The sequence below is a fragment of the Malania oleifera genome, chromosome 2, assembly GCF_029873635.1.
Source record: "Malania oleifera isolate guangnan ecotype guangnan chromosome 2, ASM2987363v1, whole genome shotgun sequence".
In the NCBI taxonomy this organism is placed as follows: domain Eukaryota; kingdom Viridiplantae; phylum Streptophyta; class Magnoliopsida; order Santalales; family Ximeniaceae; genus Malania; species Malania oleifera.
In genome coordinates, this window is record NC_080418.1 from 98,406,288 (window position 1) to 98,430,264 (window position 23,977).

Genomic DNA, 23,977 nt, shown 5'->3' on the forward strand with positions numbered 1-23,977 from the left:
CACTCCTGGTACGATGTACTCTTGTCGATACTCCTACGCAGTCACGAATATGGCGTATATAGTCATACAGTCTGTGACCCCTCGACCGCATCCTTCCATATCATGGAGGTCATCCCTAACTACATCTACCCCTAACGTTAGAAAATGGTCGGGAATGCCCTGTAGATAGCCGAACTGCCACATGACTTGGTCAGGGAGATACCGCTTGATAATATGAAAGCATATAAGTGGCACTCGGGCTACCTAGAGGTCACTCTTGACTACATAATAGGGAGGTAAGTCGGTTAGAATCTCAATCGTGTAGGGCCTCCATAGGAACTACACTTAAACATAAGTAAAAGTTAAACGAACTATACGTAACTGAAAGAAAGAAAGAGAGTACTATGTGCTACACTTTAATTGGACTATACCTCATGCTCCCAGTGCATGTCCAACTCGAACCTGTACCAGGACAATGTGTGTAGCGCAACCGACGGCGCCCTCAAGTCGTCCCTCCATCTGTATAAGATGAAATGTAAGTTTACAAATGTAACAACTAATACTACAAATTAGTATCCATAGTACTTATAAAATGAATAAGGAGGGATAAATGATGCTGGTACTAACCGGTATACGAGTGGGAGTGGGTCAACCCAACGACCGTCCTGACCCCTTTGAATATGTAGGAAACCTCGCTACGTGGAGCTAAGGATGAAAATCTCTCTCAGGCCCAAATCCGTAGTAGGCGAAGTGGACCAGCAATATGTGTCTTCGAGCGGTGAGCGGTGTGGCACATCTCCTTGTAAAGCCACACCAAAGTAGCGGACCCCCAACTGTATGATCATAGCGCTCCTAGGTCTGCAAAGAGTGGAAGGAACATCATATGTGCATAGCTACCTAAAATGTCACAAAATAGCACCCTACATATCAAACGCAACAAGTGGCTAGTGCGTGGCATGCTATAGTTAGTGCATCTGCATCTGTCGGGAGCTGACGAAACACATCCCCCTCGAGGAACTGCATACGGATGCGTGCACCAACTAACTCGCTGTCAGGTGGCACGACTCCTAACAAACGCTCGCACAGAGTACGCAGGGCAAGTCGTCCCTGATGATTTGTAGGTCCCTCTATTGGTCTTGCAGTATGTTAGCTTTGATGCAATCCCAAAAGGGGGGGTGAATTGGTATTTAAAAATTATCGCCTAGGTCAATTGGTTAATCAACAGTATTACACAACCTAGGGTCAACCTATGCAATCAATAAACAAGCATACACGTGCGATAAAAGTAAAGTGCAGAAATGTAAAGAACACGCACGATATGTTATCGAGGTTCGGCCAACTATGCCTACATCCCCGCCTTGACCACACCAGCACAAGGATTACCACTAGAATGCTCACTTAAACGGATGGAGCGGCACCTAATACAATCAGGTCAATTCAAGGGGCTGACCATAACTGACACACCTTAATAGGATGACGCACCTAACTTTCCTAACCAGGTCTAAGCCAATCGGGGACTATTCCACAAGGCTAGTCTCCCTTTTCAGACCCGTGCCTGGAATACAACCAATGTGTATAAGAATATTTGTACACGGAAATGCACTTCAACACAAGCAGATGTGTGCACCAATATAGCTCAGTTAATAATGCAAGCACGAATGATATGTAAATATGTTCAGTGCTCTAATGTGTGCTAACCACTCAATCAAGTATGATAATCAATCAAGATCTAGTGTAACGTCCTCAAATTCCTTAACATAAAATGTAACATAACAAATAAAATGGTCAACCCGACCCCGTGGGTAACAGGGACACCTGTCAATCACAGCGGAAACCTAAGTAGTGGCAAGCATAAAATCTAATTCATTCATCCATAAAACATAATACCAGAGTTGACTACAACATCATGATACTGTATTTTATATACATCCTCATAAAACATCAAAATAATTCTAGGATCAAACACAAAATAATTCTGACCCTAGTACAAAATCTCACCCTCTTAGCAGGGTAATACACTAACTCCACAGCGGCTACGACCTGCCGGTCACTCAGGGTCTCCTGAAAAATATATTTAGTTCGAGGGTGAGACACTTCTCAGTAAGGGAAAATAAACTAAATACAGTTGTGTGGTAATATGAATATTTAATGCAGTTATATAAATACAGTACATTTCGTATATCTGTAGGCATTTATCATAATATACTGAATCATCATATACTTTCATATTTGCTTATAAATCATAACGTACATAAAACATCTGTTATAACTGATAATACTGAAAACATACCCAAGATGAATAGTTAGCTAATGTCATGTATTAGCCCCAATAACGGGTTGTGCAATCCGAAGGCGGGACCCGACAATGGCTGACCGACCACTATCGAGTCAAATATGTCTATAAGTACGATGAGCCCGCCACATCCTGGTCCAGACTAGCAGGTGGACGTCCACACTCTACTGAAAGTCACATCGACTATCCATCTCCCACCCCCTCGTGGGATGGTTAGCACTAATCTGAACGTAGATGTATGATCTACATATAGCTATGGTACCGTGCTCCTGAACTAAACTAAACTAACATCCGGGTTCTGATAACATATAGTACATGATTATATAGCATCTTTCATAATTACGGCCTCGTGCCAAACATATTGTAATTACGGCCTCGTGCCGAACATATCATAATTAGGGCCTCGTGTCGAACATATCATAATCACGGCCTCGTGCCGAACATATCATAATCACGGCCTCGTGCCGAACATATCATAATTATGGCCTTATGCCAAACATATCATAATTACGGCCTCGTGCCGAACATATCATAATTACATCATTTTGAAAATAATCATTTTATCATGTATTTATCAAAATCATCATAACATAACGTATCTTTTCATAATACCTAAAAACATGCTTTGCTCGTAAAATCTTTCATATCATAATACATTTCACGTAAAATAATATTCATGTCACATATGTACTGTATAAAACCATACTTCCCATTTCTAAAACCATAGTCTTCTGGCATCTCATACATACATATACATTTCAACATAATAGTAGTATTTCCCAAATATGTATTTATTCCATAATATTCGAATATCGTAAATATTTTTCAGAAAATCAACTGGCTCATAAATAATAGTAATTTGCATAAAAAATAACTGTTTTAGTTTATTCCCTTACCTGACTACTAAGAAAGCCCCTAAAATATCCTGGTCTAACCCTCGTAGAACTTCCTGATCAATACCCTGAAACTGAAAATTTTCAATACTAAATTTCAGTATTTCTACGTATACATCATTTCCTATAACTACCACAAGACCAAATTTGGCTTAAAAAACCTTACCTCAACTTAGGGATGATTTCCAACTCGCTTGCACCAACGATCCGCTCCGGCAGATTTGGAGAGAACTTCCCCAAGAACATCGTGGTGACTTTGGATTGTCGATCCAGCGTAAATCTGGCCCAAAATTGAGAGAGAGAGAGAGAGAGAGAGGGCCGAAGGGAAAAGAGAGAGGAGAGAGTTAGCTTAATCTTGAAGTAAAAATCCGGATTTTCGTATATATATATAACCGGATTCGTCGACGAGCCACGTCATTCGTCGACGAATCCTTCATTAATTTCATCGATGAAATTTAGTCCTCGTCGACGAAATTCAGTCGGTTTAAAACCTCTCTCAGTTTTTCTTCGTCGACGAAATTTAGTCTTCTTCGACGAATTTTGTTAAGCCCTCGTCGACGAATCCCCTATATTCGTCGACGAAGTTGACTTCCTCCTTCTGTTACTGTTTTTATTTCCCTTCCTCTTTATTATTTAAATTCCATTTTTTATTCGAGTTGTCACATCTAGAGTGTGTATTTAAGCAAGATTTGAAACACACTATTTGAATATCACAAAAACAGATCAAAGTTTCAAATATGCTAAGCAAGATAAATTGAACAAACTCAATAGTATATTTCATTGTATAAAACACAATGGAGTTGTTTGAAAGACTAACTTTTTGAGAAAAGATTTTTGCACACAAAATCTAGGTTTACGTAACTTGCAACAATAATGCAAGAACCAAAACCCTTAAAGTCTTTCCACACTAGATTTATCAAATGAAATCAGTGGAAAAAATTTAGGCTATGCTCTCAAATAAAATCAATTAATCAATATACCAAGAGAGAGTAAGCTAAAGAGCTTTAAGCACAATAGCCTTATAGAAATACTCACAGTGCGTAGAGAAAAAGAATGAGGAGTATGTGAGTGTTTTCAAGAAATATTTGACTAATATAGGGTTTTTAGGATTTTGAGAGTTAAGAGAATTTTTGTCCTAATCAAGTTTGCTAATCCTTACTAATTAAGACAAATGAATTGGTATATATATAGGCAAGGAGGACTTTTTACCGTTGGGACACAATGGGTATAATTAGAATTGTCTAAAAGACCATTAAGAAAATTAACCCATTTTACCCCATTTAAAAATCAGTAAAAATATTTTTAACCCGCGAGGTTCGGTCGCCTGGTCATAAGATTGGGTGCCCAAACAGACACAACCAAAAATCCAACTTTAAGAGCTTCGGGTGCCCGAATTATGACTCGGTTGGCCGAACAAAAGTCAGTAGCTTTTGTTCGACATTTCAGGTGCCTGGCTCAGAGTTCGGTTAACCGAACTAGGCAGTTCGGTCACCCGAGCCTCTTTTGAACGTAAATATTTGGTCGCCTGAATAGTTGAAAATTGCTTTGAAAAGCCTTCGGGTGCCCGAGAAAAATACGTTCAAAATAGGTTCAGTCGCCAGAAACCAAGTCAACATATTGACTTTGTTCGGTCACTCGAGCCGCTTTACACGGCATAGGTTCGGTCGATTGAACCCTCTCAACCTTTTTAATTTTGAGTCCAATTTTAGCTAATTTTAATTCTCTTGATATAAAGATGATAATGGAGACTTTTGTGCATTTGTTTAGAGACCTAAGGACTTTCTATCCTACCAAAAAAAATCTGGTGTCAATCGACCGATCCCTAAGGTCTGTGTAGGTACTTAAAATCCAACTATGGTCATTTTGAGCATACCTACCTACCATGCATGATGTAAATTATTACAAGTCATACACGCGCACAGTTCATAATAAATCACATCCCAAAATGAAGAAATAAATAAATAAATGCAAAATACAACACATAGATCTTCATTCTTCGGCACGAACACTGCACGCCATCATGATATGTCTTTCAGTCCTAAAGCGCACACAAGGTGAACCTGCATGCATTTTTTAGTACAACCATCAGTACCAAGAGTATTTGTCATAATCAAAACTGGATGTAACCAATGAGGTCAACACATTACGACCAGTGATGGGGCGCCCATCAATCAGTAGCCCAAACAAAACGGCGACGTCCTAGAGTGTGACGGTCACCTCCCCGTGAGATAGGTGGAACATGTGCATTTCAGGGCTCCATCATTCCACCAAAACTGACACGAGATATCAATCCAGTTGGACATGGGCAATCCAATAAATATTATAAAACCCTACATCGCCTATCCAGCGAACGATGCGGTCGTCTGCCTCCAACTAACGCTCCGCAAACACGACTCTCTGCTTTCCGTTCGTGAGTGAAAGGAAGGGGAAAACACCAGATCAAGAAAATCTCGCAAGATGGTCCTGCGAGATTTGCCACGCATCATACACCGTCTCATTTCCCACGCAAATTTCACAGGACCATCCTGCAAGATTTTCTGCCACACATCAATTGATTCTGTACAAAACACTTTAAATCTAGTAATTTGGTCTTACAAGATTTATTAAATCTTGGAGCATCAAGTTACGATATTACGCAAGCATTAATATGGAAAATTCTAAACAAAATATTATTTAATATTTTATTTTAAATTAATAATAAAACGTAAAAAAACTACCTGTGGCTGAAACATTGCCGTGCAATGCCGGTGTGAACCGTGAAGGTTCTGGTTTCTAGTAATTTCTTAGCAGTTATTGGTGAATAATCGACAAGAAAGCAATAAAGTTCACCCCCCATTGATACATGCCAAGCTCTCATTGGGCGAAAAATAACGGAGACCAGGCGTTGACTTCATCTTTTCCGCCCTAAGACAAACCCTCGTTCGTTGACGGGTCACCGGTCGCTTCCCCACCAAAGATTATGAACTCCTCAACCGATTTTTTTCTTTTTGTGTATGCTCAAAGCATCCGTTGAAGTGAAGCTTCCCACTTCCGATTTGTTCCTAGTTCCTAATTATCAGTGTTGCCCTAAATAAAAGATGCATAGCCGGATCTTCACTATTCAAAGCCATATGAGAAAGGTCGTGCGGAGAAAACTTCCCTTCCTTAAGTCTTCTCTGTTTTCCAGAGTGAGTCAACCGTGTAATACATGCCAGAGATCCTAAAGGATTTATAATCCTCAAATTGTAGATCGTTTTACTACCCATCTCGACATTTGATGTGTTTCATTTTGGGTGTGTCTTGTTTAATCTGTTGAGTGCGTTTTCTGAGTCTTTGATCTCCATCCCCACATGGGATACCCGCAGAAACCCTAGTGTTTTTGCTGGATGGATTTTGTGGTTTCTGCCTGCAGAACCTCGACTGCTGGTGCTTGTTTGGTTTACAGTAAAAGGGAGCTTGAGGTTCGGGTCATGGGTGTTTATCTGATGAAGCCTTGGTTGTTTCAATCTCACTGTGAAGACCTTTTTGGAGGTTTTTAATACTTTACCCTTTTTGTACGCTTACTCATCTTCTCTTCTCAAATGTGTTGTTGTTCTTTATGGTTATTTAACATTGTTTAAATATCATGTTCTAAATTTTATTATTTGGGGAAAAATGGCTGCTTTGTTATCTGTACGCTGAAGCTGTGGATGCGGTAAATGTAAAATTATATTGAAATTTTGGTGATGCTTTGCAAGTTCTAAGTTTCATGGCTTCAAAGAAGAAAACCCGCCTTCTGGGCGTAGCTTTTCGCCGTTTCCTGTCTCTTGCTCTAATTACTTTGTTAGGGGTTTTGCTGTTGATTTTCCTTATTAGGAAAAATTCAATTTCAAATCTTACGACTGAGGTTGGGGAGAAAGTTGGTGAAATTTTCCTGCCTAATTCAAGTTATTCCCGATATAAAGAACTCAACCTCCCCAAGCAAAATGAACTGTCAATTTCATTGGAAAAGAGAAATCAGTTGCTTCCTAGAAACATAGATTTGTATCCAAATCTAGGCAAGGATCATATAGTAATAGTTTTATATGTACACAATCGACCCCAATATCTCCAAGTGGTTGCCCAGAGCCTGTCTCAGGTAGTGGGGATCAGTGAAACTTTATTGATAGTTAGCCATGATGGGTACTTCGAGGAAATGAACAAGATTGTGGAAAGTATTAAGTTCTGTCAAGTGAAACAGATTTTTGCCCCTTACTCGCCCCATATATTCCCCAACAGCTTTCCTGGTGTCTCACCGAAGGACTGTCAGAATAAGGATGACCCAACAGAGAAACACTGTGAGGGGAAGTCAGATCAGTATGGAAACCACCGATCACCAAAGATTGTGTCACTGAAGCATCATTGGTGGTGGATGATGAACACAGTGTGGGACGGATTGAAGGAAACCCAGAAACACTCAGGCCATATTCTTTTCATAGAGGAGGATCACTTCATTTTTCCGAATGCGTATCGCAACTTACAGCTACTTGCATCACTGAAACCTGAAAAATGTCCTGATTGCTATGCTGCAAATCTAGCACCGTCTGATGTGAAGTCAAAAGGGGAAGGTTGGGACAGTCTAATTGCTGAGACAATGGGGAATGTAGGTTATTCTTTTAATCGAACTGTTTGGAGGAAAATCCATAGGAAGGCAAAGGAATTTTGCTTCTTTGATGATTACAACTGGGACATAACAATGTGGGCTACAGTTTTTCCATCATTCGGAGGCCACGTTTACACATTGCGAGGGCCAAGGACTAGTGCAGTTCACTTTGGAAAATGTGGTCTGCATCAAGGCCAAGGGGAGGACAAAGCTTGCATTATTAATGGTGCAGTGAACATTGAACCTGCAGAGACTGATAAGGTTGCCAACATCAAACCAGAGTGGGGTGTGCATGTGCATAAGCAGGTGGCAGGATATCAAGCTGGGTTCAGGGGTTGGGGAGGCTGGGGTGATTCAAGGGATCACCAGTTGTGTTTGAATTTTGCTTCCATGTATCACTAGATATACTCCATCTTTGTTCTGAGGGTTCAAGTTTTTTGGGATTCAGAGTCCATCCACCCCCAGGCACCATATCTGGATTGTGTTGTAATTTAAACAGCGTAAACTGTTTCCACACTGCACTGCTTTGTTTAATCTCAGGTATTGTGTTCATAGTGCTTGTTCACAATATCGCATTAACAAAAGCCATATTTTTGTTAAATTTTACTATTTCTTTTTTGTGAATCTTCTCTGTTAATCATCTTAAGACTTGAAAATTCTTGATCATACTGGGCAATATTTTTTTACTATTTTCTTGTTTCCGGACATAATTTTGTCTCCCTAATGGTTTATATTGTTGGCATGAGCTGCAGTATTTAATCTAATTTTTCCATCCTCTACTTCTTAGTCAATGTTTAATCTCCTGAAATTTTTAGCATGATTTAACCCTGATACCATGACAGTTGGTGCAATTTCAGGTATCTCCTTTCTGAGTGTGTTTGCACTGTCTTGCTTTAGTTCTATTATTCTTGCCCATCTAGTGCTTCTGCTTGGTAAAGTTTCTGTTATAAAGTTTCCTTTTTCCTGAAAACTATAATATGAGGACATCAGTTGATTAATAGTTGAACTCCGTTTATATTTTTTGGCACTAAGCAATAACTAGTCAAAACTTTTCATGTTCATGCTGTATAGTGATCTATAGTGACCGAGTACAGTAGCAGTTCTCCGCTTGGCAAGGTGGAAATCCCATTCCTGTGTTTTTGCGCAAGGTTGTCCCCAAGGCCGGCTCTTGACAATATGGCCCCTAGGCGAATAATTTATTCAAGGACCCTTAATATTTTGTTTAATTTTAATTTTTATTTAAAATTAATTTTTCTAACTTTTTGAGATGCAAAATCACTAATTAAAGTTTTATATTCAAGATTTTCAAGTATTAGCTAGTTGTTGGTTATTTAATTTTTGGTCAAATAACTTACAACAAAAATAAAATACTCTATCTAAATCTTTAGAATATATAAGTCATTTTCTATTATGTTTCTCTCCATTTGATAATTTTCGAATATAATATATATTTGAAAAATGTCTTGAATTTTTATTTTTTGAAAAAATTAAATCATTATCCTTATAGGACCTTTTTTAAGTAGTAAATTTCGTAATTTGTATCTATATTTTCCCAATATTTTAGATCATAAATATTATCATCATTATTTTTTTTTTTTCTTCTATATTGTTAAAATGTCTTTTAAAAGAAATATCATTAGTGAACATTTCTTGTATATTAATGTTATCTTTATCACTATAATTATTATTATTATTATTATTATTATTATTATTAGATTTTAATTCCATCTCTGGAATTGATTGCTCGCTTTTTGGAGGATTTTAATCTTGCTCATTTATATTTTGCTTAGAACTAAAAATAAATTTATCAAAAACTTCCTTTTGAGATGACACTAATTTGTCTATTTTTTTTTTCTTTTTTCGTTTTTCATATCCGGAGTCATATTTTCTTGTTGATATAATTAAATTTTAAAATTAACACTAACTATAAATTGACAAATTATGTAAACAAATAAAAATAAATTTAATAAATTTATAGAAATAGTAGATTGAAATAATATAACCTGATTATTATTATTATTGCAAATCGATCGGCGAGCAAGACTTTAGATATATCGGATTCTTGCCGGATACAACGCTATAATCTCAAAGCTTTCAAAATCTAAGAAAAAATAGAAAAAAAAAATTCAGAGTGAAAATAATAGAAAAATAATATACAAACATTGAAATAAAAATTAGAGGTGATGAAAATTACATAGAATCGGAGGCCCGAAGATGATGAACACAATAGTTTTAGCAAAAATCATAGAGAAACCAAGAGATGAGAGTGTGAGAGATGAAAAAAAAATTTTAGAGAAACTAAGAGAGAGAGATGGGAGTAATAGATAATTTGAAATACAATAAAGTTGTTAGTTGGGAAATATAAAACTTGAAAAAAAAGAATTAAATTGTATTTATTTTATATTTTAAAATATAATTTTATTATTTATTAATTAGTTAGGAAGTCAATTATGGGAATAGAGCATAATAAATAATATTAATATTATTTAATTAAAAAAATTTTGGAACGCAAAAATAATATTATTATATTAAAAAAAATTGAGGGGCCCCAAAAATTTGGAAGCCCTAGGCGCCTGCCTCAATTGCCTAAAGGCAGGGCCGCCCCTCATTGTCTCCTAAGCAATTCAATGCTCATTTTTTTTCCTTAAATTAAATAAAAATATGCTTAAAATAATACAAGTATAAAATAATGAAAAAAATTACTACAATAAAAATAAAAATTATTATAATTATTGTACTTAATTATTATATTTCAAAATACATTTTACAAGAATAATCTTTTGTACATGACAATTGAAAATTGATAAAAGCATTTTGTAAATAGTTTCTATTTTATTTGTTTTTAATTTTATGGATTTTTTTTTATTATATTTAAATTCATATGATTATTTTATTTTTTAATTTAAAAGCGTAGATAAAATGAATGATTTAATTAAAAAAAATTAAAAATCATAAAATTTACTTTTTATTTTTTTGCAAATAGTTGAAAATCAACAACAATAATAATAAAACTAATAACTCAAACAAGCGAATTTTTATAATTTGTCTTGATTATGCAGAAATGAACATAGAAAACTTACGATACAATTATATTTCAAGAAACAAATAACTTCCAACTTAATTTTAGTTCATGATTAGTGCTGGTTGAAATTGTCATGATGGCATGAACATTTGTTGAGAAATTATATAGGGGATCTCCTCCTCCACGTGGTCGTGTGTCTGTTTCCTTAATGTTAGGTATGTGATAAATTGGTCTTACATTCATTAATTATCAAAGAGGGATTCATTTTTGGTAAATGTATAATTAAGAAAGCAGACACACGGGTGCGTGGAGGATAAAGTCTCCTATATAAACTCTTGCATTTGTCTAAAGTCTTTGTCTAGGAGAATGGAAGTTTTGCATTTAATTTTCAATGCAAGGTGTTGGAATTAAGTAGGCCTATTAAGACCTTAAAATCCCAATAGGGATGGCTATTAATTATCCCCAAATGCATGCCAACATGTGTGGATTCGAGGATTAGGCGTCGAACCGATGTCGAGACAAATAATTTGTGAATAGAATTCACAGTTTCTTTAAGTAGTCATTAGAAAAGGTAGGGCTAAATCATCTAACTTTTAATTTATGAAATGATAAGCCAAACATAAGTTGTAAAACTAAATTGTCTTAAATTTGACGAACAATGACTTTTTAACTGCTCAATTGCTTCACAAACATCTTTTTGAATATTGAATTGCTTGGCTCTTCGCGTCACTCATAGTAGTCCATTCAAGCGTGGAACACTTCAAGAAATCCTGAAGGAGTGTTAGTGCACCTTCTTCGGGTGCACTTCCTTCCTATCTGCAAAACCTTTTTTTTTTTTTTTTGTTATTCAGATCAATGGTAACTGTCACTATTGCAATGCATGCTGATGACGTATTTTAGAAGATATTATTCGATAAAATAATTAAAGAAATCAAATTTGCAATCATACCTACACTGTTATGCAAGAAAAATATTCAAATTTGTGTGCATCATTTCAAGAATGTTTTTTGAAATTTCTGTAACTTTCTTTTTCATAAGATCTCAAGATTTGTAAGTTCAAAGGGGGGAAATAAAAGAAAAAAGAAAAAGAAAAATAGAGGCAAGATTTGATCTTTCCAAATAGGAAATATTTTATTTACGCAAAGAAATAATATTTTATTTTTATGATTTCCTTTAGTAATTTTGTATTCAAATATGGAAAACCAAAAAATCAATACACAAATAATCTCTTAAATGTAATATTATGGTCCTTATAATTCCTAGAAATCAATCTTTTAAAATTATTTGGAAATTTTGCGACTTCTTTGTCATTTTTTTTTTATTTTTTAGATTTCTTACTATCTTAAATGTTATAGAAAATGAGACACTTTCATTAATGTAGAGATGTTCTATATACAGGGGACACTTGTACATGTTATAGTTGTTACAAATTCAAAAGTATTTGAATACTAAATCAAGAAGATCATAAATTATCAAATACAAACAAATGTTCAAGTAGTACAATTGAGGAATCCCAAATTGGCGCAAACTATCAGATATTAGCAAATCTTCAATTGTTAGGATTCTCGACAATTCAGCAACAGACGTAACCGTCAACGGTTTGCAATAATTCGTCACCGATTTTCTCCTGAAAAACATTCTATCTATCTTGAACTGACGAAGCAACTGTCAAAGGGTATATAAAAACAATCGATGGTTTGCTGGAAAACTATACAATTTCCTTTATACGCCCCCTCAAGATAAGCGTGCCATCAGTTACACCAATCTTGGAGCACAGAGAGTGAAATTTCTGACGAGATAGAGTCTTAGTCAAGAGGTATGCAAGTTGATCAAGAATGCTAATAGGAGAGACTTGCAGCAAACCTTAATTTGGTGACCAGATCACGCACAAAATGAAGATCAATAGCAATATGCTTCATCCGTGAATGCATAACAAGATTAAGACTCAACTAATTAGCACCAATATTATCTCAAAACAAATGTGGGGGCTTAGTAATCGAAGCACCTAGTTTGTGAAATAATGAGCGAATCCAAACAAGCTCAGAGGTGGCTGAAGGAAGAGCCAGAAATTCCGCCTCAATGGAGGAACGAGCCATAGCATGCTGCTTATGCGTGCTCTAGGAAATGGGATAATCACCTAGAAAAATGAAATAGGCAGAGGTGGGGGTTCTGGTATCCCTATCACCGACCCAATCAACATTAGAGAACCCTTGAAGAGTGAGATTCTCAATGCGCTTGAGGAGGGTGCCATGACGAAAGTGCCCTTCAAGTATCGCAGAACACGTTTGGCAGTGGTCTAATGAATCTGAGATGGTTTATGCATGAACTGAGCCAACTTATTGATCGGGAAGGCAATTTCGGGCTAAGTAAGAGAGAGATATTGTAGAGCTCCTATAACTCAGCGGTACTTAGTTGGATCATGAGTAGGAGAAGAGTGGAAGATCCTTTATGGCAAGTGGAGTCATCACTGCCTTAGCACTATCCATCTTGGTGTGAGAAAGAAGATCCTGAATATACTTTTGTTGGGAGAGGAACAGCCCACGAGTAACTGAAATCACCTCGACACCAAGAAAATTATGTAAGGGACTAAGATTCTTAAGATAAAACCAATGACCGAGCTGCTGAACAACCTTTGAGATAACAGCAGAATTACTTCTAGTGAGTAAGAGATCATCCACATATACCAAAAATAGAAAGTAATATCATCACAAGTGTAGATAAATAGAGAGGAATCAGATTTAGACTGCTAAAAATTGAGTTGAATAAGACAAGCACTCAGTTCTTGATACCAAGCACGAGGTGCTTGTTTCAAGCCATACAAATACCTCTTTAACCTGCAAACATGAGAAGGCAAATTAGGATCAACAAAACCCGGAGGTTGAACCATTAATACATCCTTCTAAAGGAGGTCATGCAGAAATGCATTATTAATATCCAATTGGCAAAGGGCCAATTTTTCTGAACAGCAAGGGAGAGGACAACTCAAATAGTCACCGGTTTCATAATAGGGTTGAACGTATCATTATGATCAAAACCAAGTTGTTGATGAAAACCTTTTGCCACTAACCGTGCTTTATAACAAGAAATACTACCATCAGGATGTCGTTTGATATGGAAATTCCATTTGTAGCCAACGGGTTTGATTGTAGAGCGCAGTGGAACCAGCTCCTATGTGCTATGTTTAACCAACACAGTGAACTCTTCGTACATAGTATGTCACCACTTGAGATCTTTCAAGGCCTGAGACACACATGTGGGCTCAATAGGTTGAAGAAGAGGGTGTCTAGTGTAGCAAGGTAAAGATGTTTGGGTCTATGAATTTTATTCATAGACCGGGTAGTCATAGCATGAGTACGGCTGGATCAGGCCGGAGATGCAGGTGTGGTGGATGAAGGAATTACCTCTGGTGGAGAATGTGCAAGGGAGGATGATGAAGATCTGGAAGGAGAAGCCGGAATTGCAGGAGCATTGTTCGTCACAGTAGCAAAAGAGGAGGGTATTAGTCCAATGGAAGGCACCGCTGGTATGACAAGATCCTTTGTGTTAGCGCCTGAAACTAACAAAGAAGACACAACGACATGGGTAGAGGAAGAAAAGAAAAAAACACATTCATCAAAAACCACATGCTTAGACACGTAAATGTGAGAGGTAACAAGGTCCATACACCTATAGGCACTCTGGGAGCTTGAGTAACCGAGAAAGAGACAAGATGTGCAAATTTTTGTAATCGGGACAACAACCAAAAAAACATTCAAAAGGACTTTTATTTTTTAAAAGAGGAGTAGACATACGTTTATCAAATAAACTGCTACCTGAAACACATAAGACCAATAAGATGGGGGAAGACTCGCTTGACTCAATAGAGTGAGACCAGTTTCAATAATGTGTCGATGCCGACGTTCACTTGTACCATTTTGCTAAGGTGCATGGGAGTAGTGGTAAGCTAGCTAATGGAGTTTGAGGAGAGAAAATGATGGAGAGCTTGATATTCACCCTCATTATCGGAGTACAAGTGTTTGATGTGAAAACCAAACTGTTTTTCAATTAGCCATTTCAACTGACAGAAAATGGAGCAAACTTTTTCGTCGGATGGGAAACAACCAACAATATTTAGTAAAGTGATCAACAAATAAGACATAAAATTGAAACCCATCAAGTGAAGTGGAAGTCGCAAGCCCCCAAACATCAATATATATGTATTCAAGTGGATGAGTGCTAACAAGAGAAGTGGAAGAGAAAGACAACTTGTGACTTTTATTAATTTGACAAGCATTACAAATAGATGATGAAAAGACGCGAGATTCTACAACTGGAAGGGAAAAAGTACGAATAACAAAATCAACTACTTTATTTGAGGGATGCCCAAGTCGTCCATGCCAAGTTGTAGATGTTGTTCATTCACCAACAAGTGCTAAAACAAAAGACTCATTAGTAGAAGAAGCCATTGACATTGGATAGACACAATCTTGACATTTGCCGCGAAGAAGAGTCGCTTCCATGCTCCGATCCTTCACAAGAAAATAAAATGGGTATAATTCAAGATAAACTGTAAAGACCCGAAAAATAATAGTAATTAAATAAAGAGGAAAATGAAAATTTAAAGAAGGTAAATACCCGGCTTCCGTGACTCGTGGCTCACACAGACACCACTATTCACCAGTATCTCATCCCTATGACCTACTCGTAGTATATCAGTAGAACAACCTCCTCAGACCTGCCAATGTTCTACCCCAATATATAATGACAATATAACGAACTTCTCAGACCTGCCAACGTTATATCGTGATTATATCTAGGCAATATAACGAACTCCTCAGATATGTCAACGTTATATTGTGATATACACAGATAACCACACAAATGACACATTTACACACATCAAATTTAATCACCACATAGTACTCACAAATAGCCAGTATTCACAACCAATCTATAATCACAAATAAACTGTATCCACAACCAGCCGATACTCACAAACAATCAGTATTTATTACTAAACAAGATTCACAACAGCCAGTAATCGCAATTAGTTAAGTTATGAAAGTTATATTCATGCCACATAATTTTTTTTCATATAATATATATATCAAAAAACATTATTTTTCATATGTCTAACTGTTCAAATAAATTATACCTAAGTATATTAATTTGTATAATCGAATTTAACCGGTTCAAACTTAGTAAAATCTACTATAATTAATTCCCCTTACCTGCTTCCTGAAAAGTCTACTAAAATCCTAACCACACCCGAGGCGTTTAAAATTCAAAACCCTTAAATTACATTATCCCCAATAAAATCAACTCAAACCCAGTATAAAAATCATTTAGCACCTTTCCTAGGTTAGCATACTCCAAATACACATATAAACCCTAAAATATCTCACTTGGTGCCCCGGAATCCTAAACTGAAAATCTACTCCACTTAAGTTGCAGAGAATCTTCTAGGAATCTCGTGGTGGTTCTTGATCGTTAATCCGATCTTTAATGGAATCGGAATCGAAGAGAGAGAGAGTAAGGGAACTGTAGGGTAGAGAGAGAGAGATAGGCGCGAGGAGAGAGAAAACGTTGCTTAAAATGAAAGCAACACTATTTATATGCAGGACTTTGTCGATGAGACACGTGGATTCGTCAACGAGTCCAAGAAGACCGTTTGTCGATGAAGTCGCGAGTTCGTCAACGAATTTTAGAAATATCTGAAACCTCTCTCGGTAAATCTTCATCGACGAGACACGTAAACTCGTCAACGAAATCCAAAAGGACGCTCGTTGATGAAGAGAACTAGTTCGTTGGCGAGTCTTTGCTTGATGTCCTTTTCAAATTTTCTTTTCCCTTTCTTTTATTCTCCCTTTTTTCTATATTCATTTTTATTTTATTTACCGGGTTCGGGTTACTATGTGAGCCATCAAGAAATTATCTTGATTATACCTACCCTGAATAAAAGCTAATTGATTCTTATCCATAAAGTCCCAATACAGACTTTAAGCATGTTTGCAAGGATCTTCATTATTCCTTTATATGTTATTTTGCAACAAGATATTGGTCTGAAGTCTTTAGTTTGCATAGGATGCTTTGTTGACCTTTTGAGTCCGGTCTCTATTTTGATTATGACAAACCACAACATCTCATTTTGTGCGTTTACTCTTTGAATAGATTTATAATGCAGAAGATGCAAATGAGGGATGTAAAATGGAAGCCAAGGAGTACCTAATCAAGCACAAATTATGGTGTATTCCATGGAATACTAAAGAGCAGATGCATGAAGATTTTATTTATTCTTTAAGTTGTAATAGTAATTAGGTTTCAATTTGTGCATGCATAATCATATGATTTGAATTGAAGCTCTCACAAAATGACCAAGATCTTAGATTGACTTTAGAGGCATAAACTTTTTATGAAAACAATTTTTCCAAAACAAGTTTTTTTTTTGTTGTTAAACCCCTTCACGTTTCTTCTATCGCATTGATGAGCACATTTCTCTATCAATAACTCCTTATCTTAAAAAGTATCCAACATAAAAGTTGTGAAATTTTTCCTTAGATTTCTGTTGATACAAGTACGTCCAAATTTGGAGTTATATAATAAAAGTTATGTGCAAAATACTTAGGGGTGTACGTAGTAGGAAAATTCCCTTCTTGTTTCTTCCGACTCATTGATGAGTGATTTTATCAATCAAAAACTCCTTATCTTAAAAAGTGTTCAACATAAAAATTGTGGGATTTTCTCTTAGCTTTCTATTGATATCAAGAACATCCATTTATTTTCTCCTACTCTTTCTTTTTGAAAATCTTTTTGGGGAAATTCTTTTGGGTTATACAAGTAAGGCTTGAGCATATATTCTCTTCCATATATTTTGCTTGAGAGTCTTCTTGCTATTTGTTTTTAAAGGTCAGTCTTGAAAAAATATTCTTCTCCTACTCTTCAATTTGAAAAATCCTTTGGAGAAAATATTTTGAATTTTACAAGGTAACTTTTGACTTAATCATTCCACTTTCTCATTTTTACTTGAAAAATATTTTTGAGAGGAATATCCTTACTCTACCAAACTTCAAATTTTATAAATCAGTCGAGAGTGCATTAAGGTTTTTACATTGTACAACTCAACTTATTGAGAAACATTTCATTGTATGAAAAATTCATTCCTTATATCATTTGTATTTACGGTTCAGATTGTGAACCGTGGTGAGGTAGTTATGCCTCGTATGGAAGCAACGGATTGTAAAGAGGTAGTTACACCTTGTGTAAGCAACGAATTGTAAAGAGGTAGTTACGCCTTGTGCAATCAGCGGATTGTAACGGGAAGCTCCGTCCTAGTTTTAAGGAGTAGATAGTGGAATCCTTGGGTGGTTTGCCCAAAGCGAGGATGTAGGCGGGAGTTGTCAAACCTCGTTAAAAACTTTGTGTTTGCGCTCTCCCTCTTCCCTACTTTATTTAATTTTCATACTTTACTTTCCGCACTTGTATGCTTATGTTCAATTTATGCTGAATGTTATAATTATTTTAAATATTTGTATACATTATTATTTGTGGGATTCATGCTTGTTTAGAAAAACTGTAGGTTGTGTTATACTGATTATGAAATTAAAATAGGGATAAATTGACTTAGAAAGAATTTTAAATACCCAATTCACTCCCCTCTTGGAATGCACCATAACTCCCATGCTTTATTTTTCGGATAAAGAGTAAATGTTGCATTGTTTAGTTTTGACAAATTGTAATCCTTAAAAAATGATTGTAGTGCTTCTATCACTTTTTTTCCTACTATATTCCACTAGAATTTATAGAACTTGGCATTGTATCCTTCTAGTCCTAGAGTCTTATCTCTTGAAAAAGAAAAGAAAACCTCTTTTATTTCCTTTTCTTTCCATCATTGGACCTCCCAATAAGTCCTTACATTCTTGTTGCTATGCTATGGAAAGTTATAATTCTCTTAAGCTATATTAACTTAAATGTTTGATAACATTATACTATATCCACATATTAAACTAAATGGGAAATGATATGCATTACTTGCACTCTTTTTGGATCAAATTTATTATTTAGGTTGTTCAATAATAACGGGACTATAGTAAAGAGTTGATGGTCTTTTGGAGGTTTAAACAAAAAGGGTGATATCATTTAAAGATATTTTTGTCAAAGAAAAAGAAGAAGAAGAAGAAGAAGAAGAAATAGAACATGCATCTAATATATTGATCTTTGTCAAAAAAATATTGGTGGAGCCATAGGGGCTCCATAGTTTTGATATATATTTGATAGTTTTGCAAACCATAGGGGCTTTAATGAGATCATAATATAATCATAAGGTATCAAATTACTTTTTGATGAAATGGAGGAGTGGTTTATATAATTTTCCCTAAAAAAAAATATTTGTTAGAGCTTGGAACTTTCATTTGGGGTGTTTAGTCTAAATATTAGGAGGAGGTGGGAATTGATAAATGTTGGGAAGTAAGCTATCACTTGCTTGTACAAATCAAACCTAAGGCCGACCTCTAATTGAAAAAATAAAGTTTACACCCTAATTTTAGTAACTTTGTCTTTGAATCAAAATTTAAGAAAAAATTTTAAGAAATGTTTTTTGAAACTCACCAATTACATCATGTCATATCATGTTTGGGGCCACATAAGTGACCTGTGACCCATCATATGGATCACCTTAAAGCATGTATTTCACTTGTATAAGTCCACATACTAACATAGTATGCTCTATAATTAACATATTGGTGAGTATCCATCATATAAAACTTGATATCCACTAACTAGGATAACATATTTTTAAACCATATCTGACTTATTCAACGTTCGCATTAATTATGAGTCAAATTAAACGATTCAAGTTCAGTTCAAATTAATGGATTTTTATTTGCTTTTTTCAGATATAATATCATTGGGATGTTTGGTTGGTTTAACCCATTAATTTTCAATTACAATATGTATGTAAGAAACATTGTAGAGAGAGGTTGGCTTAATTAGTAATTAACTAGTCACTGACAATTAATTTTTTTAAATTTATTATTTTTAATAGATAATGGAAAGTTAAAAATATTTATTTATTTGAATTTTAAATGTGGTAACGTGCTTTATTATTTTTGGAGAATAATGGGAAAGTTTAAAAAATATTGAACCAAAAAAAGAATTTTTAAAATATAAATATTGTAAATATATAAAAAAAAAACTTATAAATATGAGGTGCTTTCTAATGATTAAAAGATGATTTAAAAAAATCATAAAAAATTATTCAAATTTCTGTTGGTTAATAGTAGAAATAATATTTAATATTTAATATTTTAATTTTCTGTTTTTAATTCTTTCAGACAGGGGGGCTCCATAAATTGAAATAGAAGGTGCCGCTTCAAATGCCCCTCTCCAGCGAGTTATGTTTCGCGGGTTCCTACTTTCTTCACGCAGGCGAAACCACTACAGTTCAACCCCCGCTTTCAGCACGTCCGCTGCCCCACTTGTTCTCCCACGACCACGAGACAACAGCCTTCTCTTCAACCCTCAAAGGCCTCTTCCCCCTATCCGACCGTCGCCTCACTATCCGATCCCGCCACAGAACTTGGTCGATAACTACCCTCTATCTCAATTCCACCTAAATCAATCCGCGGAACACAGTTATGTTCAGTCCTCTGGTTCTGAGACGTTCGAGCGTCTTGTTTGCGGATGCCAAAGCTCTTGTTCCTCTGAAGATGCTGAACAGTTTCATCTGCAGATTTATAAATGTGGGTTCTCCGGTGATTTGTTCTTGTCTAATACTCTCATTAATGCCTACATCAGAGTTGGTGATTTGGTCTCTGCGCAGAAGCTGTTTGATGAAATGCCCGACAAGAACTCTGTTACCTGGTCCTGCTTGATCTCTGGCCATACTCAAAATGACATGCCTGTTGAGGCGTGTAAACATTTCCGGGGAATGATTTGTGCGGGTTTTGTCCCGAACCAGTATGCTCTTGGTAGTGTTCTCCGAGCTTGCCGGGACATGAAATCTTGCGGGCTTAAACTCGGGATGCAAGTTCATGGTTTAATTTTGAAAACTCGGTATGCATGGGATGTGGTGGTGTGTAATGGGCTGATATCAATGTATGGAAGTTGTTTGAATTCCACTACTTGTGCCCGTTGTGTTTTTGAGGATATTGGAACTAAGAATTCAATATCATGGAATTCTATTATTTCACTGTATTCTCAGAGAGGAGATGCAGTTTCTTCTTTTGAGCTATTTTCAGACATGCAACTTGAGGGCTTGAGACTTGGTTTCAAATCTAATGAGTATACCTTTGGTAGCTTAATAACAGCTGCCTGTTCTTCTGTTGAGGGTGGATTATGCTTAGTAGAGCAGATTCTTGCCAGAGTCAAGAAAGCTGGATTCATGCTAGATCTCTATGTGGGAAGTGCTTTAGTAAGTGGATTTGCAAGGTTAGGGCTGATTGATAGTGCCAAGAAGATTTTTGAGCAGATGAGTAACAGGAATGCAGTCTCCCTGAATGGCTTGATGGTTGGATTGGTGAAGCAAAGGCAAGGAGAGGCAGCAGCTGAGGTTTTCGGGGATATGAAAGACCCAATTGGAATTAATTTTGATTCTTATGTTGTTCTTCTAAGTGCTTTTTCTGAATTTACTGATGTGGAAGAAGGGAGAAAAAGGGGTAGAGAGGTTCACGCGTATGCAATTCGAACTGGGTTAGTTGATGTTAAGGTTGCAATTGGGAATGGGCTTGTTAATATGTATGCTAAATGTGGTGCAATTGATGATGCTTGTTCAGTTTTCGGGCTCATGATTGCCAAAGATTCAGTCTCATGGAACTCAATGATCTCAGGTCTTGACCAAAGTGGGCGTTTTGGAGATGCAGTCACGAGCTTCTGCAGAATGAGACAAACTGGCTTGATGCCTTCGAAGTTTACACTGATAAGCAGTTTGAGTTCATGTGCAAGCTTGGGCTGGATCATGCTGGGAGCACAAATACATTGTGAAGGGCTGAAACTGGGACTTGATTTGGATGTTTCAGTTTCAAATGCTCTTCTTGCATTATATGCAGGGACTGGATTTCTTGCTGCAGGCCAGAAACTATTTGCTTTGATGCCGGAGTATGATCAAGTTTCATGGAATTCTATGATTGGAGCATTTGCTGATTCAGAGGCATCTGTTTTTGAATCTGTTACATACTTCTTGGAAATGATGCGAGCAGGATGGAATCTTAATAAAGTAACCTTCATGAACATTCTTGCTGCAGTGTCATCTCTTTCACTTCACAAACTGGGCTTTCAAATTCATGCTCTAGCACTAAAATACTGTGTTGCGGATGACACTGCCATTGAGAATGCACTTCTCTCGTGCTATGGGAAGTGTGGACAGATGGAAGTCTGTGAGAAGATCTTTGCTAGGATGTATGAAAGGAGGGATGAAGTAAGTTGGAATTCAATGATTTCTGGTTACATACATAATGAGCTCTTGAACAAGGCCATGGATTTGGCCTGGTTTATGATGCAGAATGGACAGAGATTAGATTGTTTCACCTTTGCCACTGTTCTTAGTGCATGTGCTTCAGTTGCAACTTTGGAACGTGGCATGGAAGTTCATGCGTGTGAAATAAGAGCTAGTTTGGAATCTGATGTTGTAGTTGGCAGTGCACTTGTTGACATGTACTCCAAATGTGGAAGAATAGATTACGCTTCAAGATTCTTTTGGTCGATGCCCATTAAGAATGTATATTCTTGGAATTCAATGATATCAGGCTATGCACGACATGGACTTGGGGAGAGAGCTTTAAATCTTTTTAGGCAAATGAAGCTAGGTGGTCAACCACCTGATCATGTCACATTTGTTGGGGTCTTGTCGGCTTGTAGCCATGTGGGATTGGTCGAGGAAGGATTTGAGCATTTTGAATCTATGAGCAAGGTATATGGTTTAGCTCCACGGTTGGAGCATTTTTCTTGTATGGTGGATCTCCTTGCACGAGCAGGTGAGCTTAATAAGGTAGAAAACTTTATCAATAGGATGCCAGTCAGGCCTAATGTTCTTATTTGGAGGACAGTTTTGGGATCCTGCTGTCGAGCAAATGGTCGCTGCACAGAATTAGGTAAGAGAGCTGCTGAAATGCTTCTGGAGTTGGAACCTCAAAATGCTGCAAACTATGTGCTTCTTTCCAATATGTATGCCTCTGGAGGTAAATGGGAAGATGTGGCAAAGGCTAGGACATTAATGAGGGAAGCAGCAGTGAAGAAGGAAGCTGGTTGTAGCTGGGTCACCATGAAAGATGGTGTTCATGTCTTTGTAGCTGGAGACAAATCACATCCTGATAATTACTTGATCTATGAAAAACTCCGCGAACTGCATCAGAAAATAAAGGATGCTGGTTATGTGCCACAGACAAAATTTGCTCTTTATGATCTTGACCTGGAAAATAAAGAAGAACTGTTGAGCTATCACAGTGAGAGACTTGCAGTTGCTTTTGTTCTCTCTCGTAAATCTGGGATGCCTATAAGGATTATGAAAAATTTACGGATTTGTGGCGACTGTCACTCTGCCTTCAAATATATATCAAGAATCATTGGTCGTCAAATAGTATTGCGAGATTCAAACAGATTTCATCATTTTGTTAATGGTGACTGCTCATGTGGGGATTATTGGTGACTAAGCAGTCATTGCCAATCTTGGAAAGCATTTTGAACCATCTAAATGCTAGGTAGAAATGGCTGAAGATTAGAGGTTCAAATCACAGAAACAGTCCATCCAGGTGTGAAGGTAGGACTGCATATATAATACCTTCCCCATATCCATGATGGTGTGGAAGGCTTGTGCACCAAGTGTTACAATTACATTTAGAACCACTCTTCTTTCAAGTTTGCCCTACTGGTACGTGGCTCTTCAATCATAAATGTCAATATTTTGTAGTTGAACTATTTTTTCCAAAATCTTTTTCTCCTACTGTCATTCAATCTCTGTTTTAAACTGGGTATGTCATGCTTTGTATTATTTGCCATTCTGTTGTCAAACATCATTCAAATTGTTCTTCCTTTGGCTGCTAGGAAAGCTAGGAAATGTAGAATAAGATAAAATGTCGAATGTTATTGATGTATTCGGCATGGGGAATTAAATTGAACTTCAGTTTTTTATTTAGGGAATTCAATTGTGGGATCATATCTTTTACATTTTAGGATATTTCTATTTAATTAAGAAACATAAAGGTTTATTTAGGTTTCTTAAA

At 36.4% G+C, this 23,977-nt stretch overlaps 2 protein-coding genes across 12 annotated transcripts in view; both read left to right on the forward strand.

The window, feature by feature from the left end:
• The first annotated feature begins 6,018 nt into the window (after positions 1-6,018).
• On the forward strand, positions 6,019-8,448 carry LOC131149168 (alpha-1,6-mannosyl-glycoprotein 2-beta-N-acetylglucosaminyltransferase). Its single transcript, XM_058099343.1, has one exon. It carries the CDS (start codon positions 6,893-6,895, stop codon positions 8,165-8,167), a length of 1,275 nt encoding a protein of 424 aa, XP_057955326.1. The 5' UTR covers positions 6,019-6,892; the 3' UTR covers positions 8,168-8,448.
• An 11,697-nt stretch (positions 8,449-20,145) lies between these two features.
• LOC131149597 (putative pentatricopeptide repeat-containing protein At5g09950) overlaps positions 20,146-23,977 on the forward strand; it is a 38,276-nt gene continuing 34,444 nt past the window's right edge. For 7 of the 11 annotated variants that reach the window (XM_058100185.1, XM_058100194.1, XM_058100193.1 and 4 more), the window contains exon 1: positions 20,149-23,625. In XM_058100185.1, the coding sequence (XP_057956168.1) occupies positions 20,158-23,403 (3,246 nt within the window). In that variant the 5' untranslated portion in view covers positions 20,149-20,157 and the 3' untranslated portion in view covers positions 23,404-23,625. Of the gene's footprint in view, positions 23,626-23,977 lie in introns of all 11 variants that reach the window. The other 4 variants (XM_058100187.1, XM_058100186.1, XM_058100191.1 and 1 more) reach the window with 1 other exon arrangement.

What these genes read in the sequence shown, in the direction of transcription:
- LOC131149168 (XM_058099343.1), top strand. Translation starts at nt 6,893, where the DNA reads ATGGCTTCAAAGAAGAAAACCCGCCTTCTGGGCGTAGCTTTTCGCCGT.